Source organism: Brachionichthys hirsutus, chromosome 4 (genome assembly GCF_040956055.1).
Source record: "Brachionichthys hirsutus isolate HB-005 chromosome 4, CSIRO-AGI_Bhir_v1, whole genome shotgun sequence".
Taxonomy (NCBI): domain Eukaryota; kingdom Metazoa; phylum Chordata; class Actinopteri; order Lophiiformes; family Brachionichthyidae; genus Brachionichthys; species Brachionichthys hirsutus.
Genome location: NC_090900.1, coordinates 4330506 through 4340885, shown reverse-complemented (window position 1 = coordinate 4340885; position 10380 = coordinate 4330506). Strand labels below are relative to the sequence as shown.

The window sequence follows — 10380 nt, the reverse complement described above, 5'->3', positions numbered from 1 at the left end:
GACTCAGATCTGCACTAATTCTTCTCTTCTTTTTGTGGTTGTCTTTACAGTAGAATGGTGGGTCACGCCCTCTTTCTCCGGGATCGTTCTCAGTGAATAGCCGACACAAAGACGGAAAGATCTCAGCTCAGCCCGCCAAATGAAAGACCTTCTCCTTCTTCACAGCGTGGGAGAAAGCGCTACTGCCGAGCTAGTGGGGCATCTCTATTGGCTGATAATTAGAGTGAAAGCGGTGGCGGGCGATCGTCTTTCACTCGGAGCCATTCAACTTTTATGCCGTGGCCCCTGAGCCAGCCTTCAGAGCCTGACTGTCAGCAGACACCAGGAGAGACTCTCGCGTGGACACAATCGGCAGGGCTGCAGGTTTGCATGGGTTGAAAGCATCTTCATCATGAGGCAGAGGAGGCATACATGACGGAAAAGTCATGCGATTGTTTGGATGAACTTCCAGAAAGTGCTAAAAAAAACTTTGTCACAATTTTTTCTTCGTTTCATTTTGGACTGTGTAGCAGGAATCGGGCTTGCTGGTTGTGACTCCTCTGCTTTATGAGTTTTCATCACTGGGGAGCGGGTCTGAGTGGCGGGGGGAGCCAGCATGGCCAAGCCACTACTAAAGATACAACGTTATTTCAGCAAGAAGCCTGTCCGATTCTTTTCCCTCATCCTCCTCTACCTGACTGCTGGAAGCCTCGTCGTCCTGCACTCTGGCTTTGTCGGGGACGGTCCCGGATCTAAAGGTGCCCGGGACGCTTCATTTGCTTCAGAGATGGGCAAGCGGACTTCACTATCAGATGCTCGCGGGCTTGGCATTGTGAGTAGAGCATTTAAGGAGACGCACAGGTCGGAGCGGCGGTACGGACCTCCATGGATGAAAAAAGCTACACAGGACGGCCAGGAGACGGTGCGCAGGGGAGGAGACTACGCCAACAACTGGAACCGTGCGCTGAAAGGACGCAATTACAAAGACACGGACGACTCAAGAGGTGGGTTATATAAAAAAAAAAATACATTAAAACTCTTGTGATCTTCAAAAACAATTAGTAGATTGTGACTGACAAGCTTCAAATTTGTCATATATCAATATTTTAAAAGAAGTCCAGTAATTCAATGCACTTAAGCAGATCGTCTCAGGCGCTCACAAAATGTGCAACACATTTTGTCTGAATCAGGGAATAATACATTTGTGGTAGCATTGATTGCTCAGCGTGTACCACGCTGCTGATCATTATCATTGAAACGGTCGTTCTTATTGCAGGCTGATTCGTATTGGCAGCGTCATCCCTCAAACAGCTCGTGTTAATATCAAATGGATTCATGTTTGCCTCTGATTACAACGTGCTCTGCGTAAACTAATGAGTTTCCAGTTGTCATTGGTCCTGTAGGGAATCTCGCGAGCGTGGAGAGACGTGATGATAATGATTAAGCCCTCTGTTTCGTGTCGGAGTGAAACATTGTACCGTCTCGTGCACGTAGCTGCGGCTGCTCAAGCTCTGACACGATCAAAATCCCACATCGGTTATCGACATTACTCAAGCGCTCGCATTGTGTTTACATAGTGCAACTGCAAAATGGTCAGATAAAGTCTGCGTATAAACTCCTGATTATCAGATCCTTAAGTTTGACAACACCAGGGGGACAGGAAGTTCCTGTCCAGTGCAGATATCTCTGACCTTGGTTGGAAAGAATATCCTGTTTGCTCATTCCGTTCCAAAGGAAAGATCAATTTATCTGGTGAGAGAATAGCATTTACTCCAAACCTTCCTGCAAAAGCGATGCTGAACTTCTGCCTGTTTGTCCTTTAAGAATTCAGAAAAAGTTATTGTCAAGGAGGAAGTCCTACAATTAAGTAATTCTTTTTCCAAATATCAAAATCAATACTCTTTTAATGTTTTTTTGTTTTAACAATTAGTAACTATAGTTGTCAGGAAAACATAATGGAATATATGTAGGGGATAAAAGTAAAAAATGGCTAAATGCAAAGCGGGATTAAATAAATTACTCGCGTAAAGGACCTTAAAGTCAGTTTTAGTTCTGCAGTGAGAAGTGATCATCTTAGCGGTTCTACTTGTGATTATCTGTTCTTGATGTGACTCCAGTTCAGAGGAAACCTGTTTTTGTCGTGTGGCCGTTTCCCTTCAGTAACATCCGTGATATCTTGATCATTCCATGGATTTCCTTTGACTCTGCTGTGGCTGTTTGGTAGAAACATGAGTGTGAGGCTCTGCTGCTGTGTTTGGATTGGCACTATGACAATATGTGGATGTTGCTGTCTTGATTTGATTTAGCCCCCCTCTTCTCTTACGCAGAGCAAGTTCTCACTGAACTGAGGAGAAAATAAATAACTGATTATGTTACAGGAACTCGCAGTACTGCAGAGTACCCTACTGTGTACAATATTAAAGAACAATATTTGCCTGGCGCAAGCTCACGCTCTTTTTTTCCGCAATTGGAGGCCCAAACAAATGTTGACAAAGTGAATTCAAGCCCATCACATGAAGGTTTCTCAGCCTCGCTCGGTCCTCCTCCTCGCCCGTCTCCAACACTGACCTTGTAGGACTGCAGCCAAAAGAGATAATGGACTAATTACTTGCTTCAAAGCGTTTGTTTGCTTTTATAAAAGCAGCTCAGCACCTCCAGGAACCTATTACATATTTTCATCTCTCGCCTCGCTGCAGACGTTGTCATTCTCAGTGGCCCTGGATTTAATTATAGCCGTTGTAGTAAAAGATGCACCCTGCACCTGCAGCACATAAACACATTTCCTCTTTCTGATGCAGTACATGTGTGCTGAGGGCAAAGCGGAAAGAACACCCCTAAGACACAGCCTGGGTTAGTTGGTTCTCTGCATTCCGGAATTTGAGCTCATTGCATATGTTCTGGGGGGGAAAAAAATGCATCAGGCGCTCTCATCCTTTACCAGGAATATTCCCAGTTTCATTTAATTCAACACGTTTATTCATCATGAAGCAGATTATTTATCCGACTCAACAATAGTTAGAAATAAAGATTACGAGTGAGTCCTGCATCTCACCAGCTGCTCAAATGCAGCTTTAATTGTTTAGCTTCACAGAGGCTCTAGAGCGGTTTGTAGGTTGCAGATGCAGCAGAGATCACTCAGCTTCGTTCAGCAGAAGAGCCGGTTCATAGAGTGAGGATGCTGAGGAAGGTTCGCTGCCTTTTCAGAGGACTTCTGAAGCCCAGCCCCCCCGCCACACACACACACACACACATGAAATAATGCAGAGATGACTGCCTCCACAGCTGCACCAGAAGACGGTGTGCCTCTGTAAATAAATAAAGGCTCTGCCCCAGTTTGTGTGTGTGTGTGTGTGTGTGTGTTACATTGTGTCTCATTGTGATTTTATTTTTATTTTTTTGGTCTTTTTCAGCAAAGTATATCGGCTGCTACGTTGACGACACTCAGAAAAGAGCACTGAGAGGAGTTTCCTTTTTTGACTACAAAAAAATGACTGTCTTCCGTTGCCAGGACAACTGTGCAGAAAGGTACCATAGCAGCAACAACATCCATTTAAAGTTTCTTTCCTCTCGTTTTCCTTTCTTCTGTCAGAAGGAAGTTCGGAACTGACAAAGCAGAAGAGCTGATCTAGGATCAAAAACACTGATTATAGTCATGAGGTACTTCCTCAGTTGTGGTGTTTTCTAGAGTAAAACTGATCAGAGATCTGGAAACCGGTAATTGATAGGCTACATGACTTTCATCTTAAATGCACAAAACAATTTGGGTCTATCCACATCAGCAAAAATTAGGTTGTTCCAGTAGTGGAGGCAAAAATCAGTTAAAATACACATCAACTCTGATTCACTTTTACTTTTCATGGTTGCTGTATAAAGATACCAAGAACAATTTATAACCTTTTGATGATCATCCAGATCAACATGTGGACAGTGTCAATCTATTTATGAGGGGAATGAGCTGCTCGGCGGAGGGCTGCGCTCTCTGAGTGCTTTTCTAGTTTTATAATGTGTTTAAATGTATCCTCATCTTTCATTCATGGAAAACAATCAAGATATGTAATGAAGTAATTGATGAAACCTCCCTGTATTTATTTCCTGCCGATGCTAATCATTTATCGTTTCTCTTTTCCCAGAGGCTACATGTATGCGGGTCTGGAGTTTGGAGCCGAGTGCTACTGTGGTCACAAGATCCAGGCGCTCAATGCTTCAGACAGTGAATGCAGCATGGAGTGTAAAGGAGAGAAGAGCAACCAGTGTGGAGGCGCCAACCGATTGTCCATCTATAGACTGGAGCTGAGTCAGGAGTCAGCGCGGCGCTGTGAGTCTGATGCAATAAATAAATAACCTCCCTAACAAACAAACATTCAATTTCAATCCTTGTTTAAATCTGAAAAAATGTATTTGCTTTTTCAAAAAGACCTCAATCTACTGGCAAAATCCTCTGCGGCACAAAAATGCTATTTTAAGAGCGAACACTTGTTTTATTTTTGGGACGGCGTGTTATTGTTGTTGTGTTTGCCTCTTCCTTCCCATTGTGAAATTTAAGTGACGCAGATAAAGAGCTGATTATCAGAAATGCAAATTATTTATACTCTGAGGTAGTTCCAAGTCGTTTTGGTTCTCGTTCTTCATTATGTGACATTGTTATTGTGACATTTTAAAAAGTCCCGACAAGGAAAATTACGTTCTCATGCTGTCTTTCTCCTTGAAGTTTCTCTTCCCGCTGCTTCTCAGAAGTAATCTGCCAACAAGAAAGGAGAATTAGCGACCGAATATTTGATTTTAAGTCATTCCAACTCTAATTTTCTGGTCCAATTTGTTTATTATGATTTTCATTTCTGCTTTTTTCCTCTGCTTTCTGGCTTGCAGATCGCTGAATAAGCCCTTTGCGTTTATGTCTTTACCTCTGACCCTGAACTCTGTCATGTGAACATCAAAGAGGAAATTCAGAAAACATGTTGAGGTGGCTTTTCTATGGTTTTCTGCATTTTAGAAAGCCTCACAGTTTGTGTATCGGGATTAAAGCCAAAACTCGTTTCTCGCAAATATGTCTCCAATTACGTGTTGTTATGCAGCTTGTAATTAATCTTATTAATCAGCTGTATTTGCTGTGCAATAATTTGTGTTTAATATACTGTGTATTTGTAGTAGTCAAGTTGGTCAGATTTCTTCCTCTCTCATGAACATTTTACAAATGGAGAGACACACAGCCTTCATATGATCAACAGCAGCTTGAATAAACAGATCTAGAAAATTACATCTAATAATTTCCTTGTCATTTTGAAATAGGCAAAAATGTGTGAGCAGAAGTCGCTCAATGAAATGTCTAAACTATGAACCTTCTGAAAGTGTGAAAGAGGCAGCTCTTCTCTGCTGCTTTTATGTCTGTGGTTTATCTGTCAGACCAGAGTGAGGACCTGAGGTCAAAGGTCATTACCACACTGTAGGGATGTAAGTGCTGCTGTTGGCTGGCTCTGCTGCAGGTCAGGGCTCCTGTAGACTGCAGGGGAGCCCTGGTGGGATTTCTTTTCATTATGGGCTCATTGAACAGAAGCCAATCTGATGGAAGCTTTGCTCAGCGACCATAGATCTGGAGTCCTGTGACAGTTTGTTCCTCTACCTTTCAGATGGCAGCGCCATTTTCAAAGGATGTTTCCACAGGCCAGACAACATCACTCTGGCACTTCCTCTCAGTGCAGTCATCCAAAACATGGCTGTGGACAAGTGTGTGGACATGTGCACAGAGAAGGTGAGGAGATGTGTATTAATGCATTGGATATTAGCTCATGTGAGTGCATTCCCTGAGTAATGGCGTTTCTATTCCAGGAGAAATCATTGGCTGTTCTGGCTGGAGATCTTTGTCACTGTGGTTTTCCAACTCGTCTCTTCTCCCTTCACGAGCTGGAGAACGAAGACATGTGTCTCCACCGCTGCCCTGGTGAAGAGTTTGAGAGCTGTGGGAATGATGAGTACTTTGTTGTGTACCAGACACAGGTTCAAGGTAAAGCTTGCTGGCGCCTGACTATGCTATATGCTCGTTATTTCCATTTAATTCTCCTCCATGTTTGTGGAGACGAGGTCAGTCAGAGCAGGTTAAGCCATAAACTAAAGGGCAGTAAAGACCCACAAGATCCAGCACTAGTTGAAGTCCTTCATAATGGGAGCACTGGGAGGCCAGTGGAGGAAAGTAAAGCCTCCTAATCCCTTTGGTTTCACCAAGAAACTTCCAAAGCAGAAGTGGAGTACATCTGCGTAGACACATTGGTGGCGGGCCGAAGGGGGACCTGACCATGCTCTGGGTAGACCTACCCAATCGATCAGGTTCCACCCCCCCAATGGGCTGGTCCAGACAACCGTGGCTATTGATGATGAGACTCGGACTAACCCATAGACACAGAGCACCACCATAATGTGACTGTATCGTTGACCTTTGCTCCGCCAGTGACGCGTCAAATGTCTTGACCACAAATGTCAAGCGTTTCAACATCGTTCTTCTTCAGACCATATTATTAAGCAACTTTTTTTTTTGTCTTCTTCCCTCATTTGGATGCAGAAATGTCACCGACATGCTGGTGCTTATCAGAGTGGATGTCAGCAATAAATCAATAATGAAGTGTGTATTATTGGTCAGATAACCGCTGCATGGACCGCCGCTTCCTCCCTATTCGAGCCAAGCAGCTGGTGGCCCTCGCCAGTTTCCCCGGAGCCGGCAACACCTGGGCTCGGCATCTCATCGAGCTCGCCACTGGCTTCTACACCGGCAGCTACTACTTTGATGGCTCCCTTTACAATAAAGGTTGGCGTCAATATTTATCTGACACAATTCACCAACGTATTTCGCGCGTGATTCTTTGATTGACGTCACTCTTTTCCTAGGATTTAAAGGGGAGCGGGACCACTGGCGAAGTGGAAGGACAATCTGCATTAAGACACACGAGAGTGGCAGGAAGGAGATTGAAGCATTTGATTCCAGCATCTTAATGATCCGAAACCCTTACAAAGCCCTCATGGCAGAGTTTAACAGGAAATACGGCGGCCATATTGGGTTTGCTTCCCAGGCTCACTGGAGAGGGAAGGGTAAGCTGCTGTCTGAAAATCCTGTTGCATAGTTCTGTTTTCTATTTTCCTTCCTTATTTAAAGGTATAAATTTTAGCTTAAAGTGTCCTTGAAAGATTTTTGATTGTTTGTTCTTTTGTTTGTTTACAAAGTGACATGTAAGCATATCTGATAGGAGCCACTCATATAAAGCATCTGTGGTGTATTCACTTAATGAACAAAGGAGTTGCGACTGACGCTCAGAGTCCCAGTCCTCGTTTCTCAGTGCTCGCATTCTGCGTCATCCCTCACCACAAAGAAGCCTCCTCAAAGACCAGGAAAACGATCAATGATGATGTGGTATTCTAAGGAAATGATGGAATGAACTCAGGGCTGTTTCAGTGGTTTCAACAGATGGACCGATATGGCTGAGCAAAGTTGTTGTTGGTTTTTTCTTTTTTTCCTTTGAAGGTCTCATGCAAAGTCAAAAGGAGAAGTGAAATGGTTAGCCAACTAAAGCCGCGGTCATTCCTGGCAAGTCGCATCATAACTTGTGTCACTAGGTAAAACAGCTGGTTCCTCAAAACCTCGTGCTAAATGTAGCTAGAACATTTACGTGGCGTGTGTGCAGAACATTGCGGTCCGTTTGTTACATTCCCCAACAACTGGCAAGAGTAACTGTATTTGTTTGCTTTGTGTGCGAGAGAATGATAAGAGCCAACAGAGAAAACCCAATACCTGTGTGTGCGTGGGTGTGTGTGTGTGTGTGTGTGTGTGCGTGTGTGTGTGTGCGTTTTCTCAAAAGCCATTTTATGGTGAGATTTATTATTGTTCCATACTAGATTGACTTCTCTTGAAATTTAAACCAGGAATACAAGAATAGAATTAGATTTCATCCATCATCTGCATTTTCTCGCTATGTTCTCACATTGGTAACTATGGCAACAAGTTTGGTCTTCTCTATGTATCATCTCTCTTCCGTTCTGTGATCTTTGATCGATTTTTCCAGAGGCTGGAGAGTTGGCAAGCCGGCATCAGCAACATTTGCCCTTTTCATGTTCAGTCCTTGTATAGTTGGGGAAATGATTACAGTGACATCAGTGAAGAGAAAGGCTTTCTGACAGCTGCCAGTTGCAATACAGCCAGAGAATCCAATGTGAGAGTCAGCATGACATTGTCTGCAGAGGGAGGCTGCGGGTCCCAGATGACATTACAGATACTGATGCGTTCTCTATAAAGTCAGTGTGACTGTATGCTTGTCTGCTATTTTTAACTTTGATCCATTAAACTTACATTTTCGTTATATTTTTTATTATTATTTAGGGTGTAAAGTGCATTTCTTTAGTGTTTCTATACAGTTGGTTGTGGTTGTTGTTGTTGTTGCTTGCAACTCCTGCCAGTCCCTGTTTTTATGAGCCAGTAGATTGTCTGTGACCAGAGGATATAAGCAGAGTCTGCATTTTTACAGCCAGACAAACATTTCCACTTGGCTGGCTGAACATTTCAGGAATGACCTGATGTACGCCTCCACGAGTTGCAACAGATCTGAATGCCATCAGTGTTCGGGCGCCATGAATCTCACTTCCTCTTTGTTATATTTTTTGCCTTGTTATTTATTTTACCTGCCTGTGGTTTGTTATAAGGTCAATGTCTATATTTATTTTCAATGTAAAATTTCAGATTTAAAGCATTTAAAAAAAAAATTCCAACAGCTGTTTTTTTTAATTATTTAATTATGGGGGGGGGGGGGCGCTAAAAGAAAGAATAATGTTGACTTTGATAAATAAAACATTTCAGTTCTGATTAAAGTAAATCTGGTTGGTCTCCCATGTTCTGGTTCCTAATAACCTTGCTTATATTCTGTCCTTTCTTTTCTCCTGCAGAATGGCCTGAGTTTGTACGGAACTACGCTCCGTGGTGGGCGTCTCACACGTTGGACTGGCTGCATTGGGGGACAATTGTCAAGGTGGTCCACTTTGAGGATCTGAAGAGGGACTTGTTCTCCAAGTTGAAGGAAATGGTCCAGTTCCTGGGTTTGAAGGTCTCTGAGGACCGCCTGCTGTGTGTCGAGGGCCAGAAAGATGGAAACTTCAAGCGATCTGGGCTGCGAAAGCTTGAATACGACCCCTACACTCCTGAAATGCGGGCTAACATCAATGAACTGATAAGAAGAGTAGACGCTGCCTTGAAGAAAAGAAAACTACCAGGAGTTCCAGAGGAATATATGCCAAGATGATATTTATGATTGCTAAGTTTCTCCTTTTTCCTCCTTTGAACAGACTGTTTTTGTCAACAGACCCTGCATCATATTTTATAGGATAAAATTGCATTAATAGTTTTTTATTTAATGTTTTTCTTTAAGGTTGCATATGCTCAAGCTGTGCTGAGAAAAAAAAATAAGTCTCTTACCTTTCGTTTCCTTTTTTTGTTCATCCTTTTTTGTTGTCCTTGTACTTTGGCAGCTTAATTATTTAATAGAAGAGGCTTTCTTCTTGTTTTTCTGTCTGAAAAGCCCTTTTAATCCTGCTCTATGCACATGCCTTAACAAGAGAATACAATAGCTGTGATCCCAGAGGGGCTCTCGCGACTGCAAAATTTGTTTAATCCGCTTATTTTCTGTAAAAGAAGGCATAACTATGGGAGGTCAAAACATTCACATGTATGAATTTTCTGCTGCGATCAGTTACAGAGCAATGCTATTTTATTAAAACACTAAAAGCGTTAAAATTCTTTGTCAGAGGAAAATAATGCAATATAAAGGCTATAACTACCTGATGATGATGATGATACTGTGTGTTTCCAATTTTTTAAAAGTACTCAGCTGACTATATGTCAAAGAAAGGAAAATAATTCTCATCGTCTTTTATTCAAGGTGAATTATCTTGAAAGCACTGAAATCTCGAGCATTTATTTATCCCTGGTGTGCTATGTCTCTGGGCTGGGTGCAAATATCCAAAAAGCATTAACCTGTGCGACACTAGCCCCAAAGATCAGAGGGGTTTGGCATTACAGGTTTATTTCTTTATTTATTTTTAGATTTAACATTACAGATTTATTTTGTGCCACTAAATTCAAACTGAATGCAATTTCTGTTTGTTGCAGGTGATAATTTAAAGTTTAAATATTTTTTTTTTAATCTTTATCTCAACGGTGTGAAAAATTCTGTTCAGACTCCATAAGTAGCATAAGTGTACTAAGCCATAGGATTAAAACTACAGAATCCAAATATTAGAAAGACTATAAAGTATAAATTATCTTTTGACTGAGCCAGAGGGGGAAAAAAAGATTAACTTCCATTTTCAGTATAATATATATTTTTATAGCTTGTGTTCACGCATCAACAATGTTTCTATTTGTAAATCTTTAAC

The 10380-nt window shown here is 42.2% G+C and overlaps 1 protein-coding gene across 1 annotated transcript; it reads left to right on the top strand.

Annotated features, from left to right (window-relative positions):
* Nucleotides 1–511: 511 nt before the first annotated feature.
* wscd2 (WSC domain containing 2) lies at nucleotides 512–9796 on the top strand. Its single transcript, XM_068760614.1, has 8 exons — nucleotides 512–983; nucleotides 3390–3504; nucleotides 4110–4294; nucleotides 5604–5725; nucleotides 5803–5977; nucleotides 6608–6772; nucleotides 6853–7053; nucleotides 8896–9796. The coding sequence occupies exons 1-8, from the start codon at nucleotides 596–598 to the stop codon at nucleotides 9246–9248; spliced, it is 1704 nt and encodes a 567-aa protein (XP_068616715.1). The 5' UTR covers nucleotides 512–595; the 3' UTR covers nucleotides 9249–9796.
* Nucleotides 9797–10380: the final 584 nt, after the last annotated feature.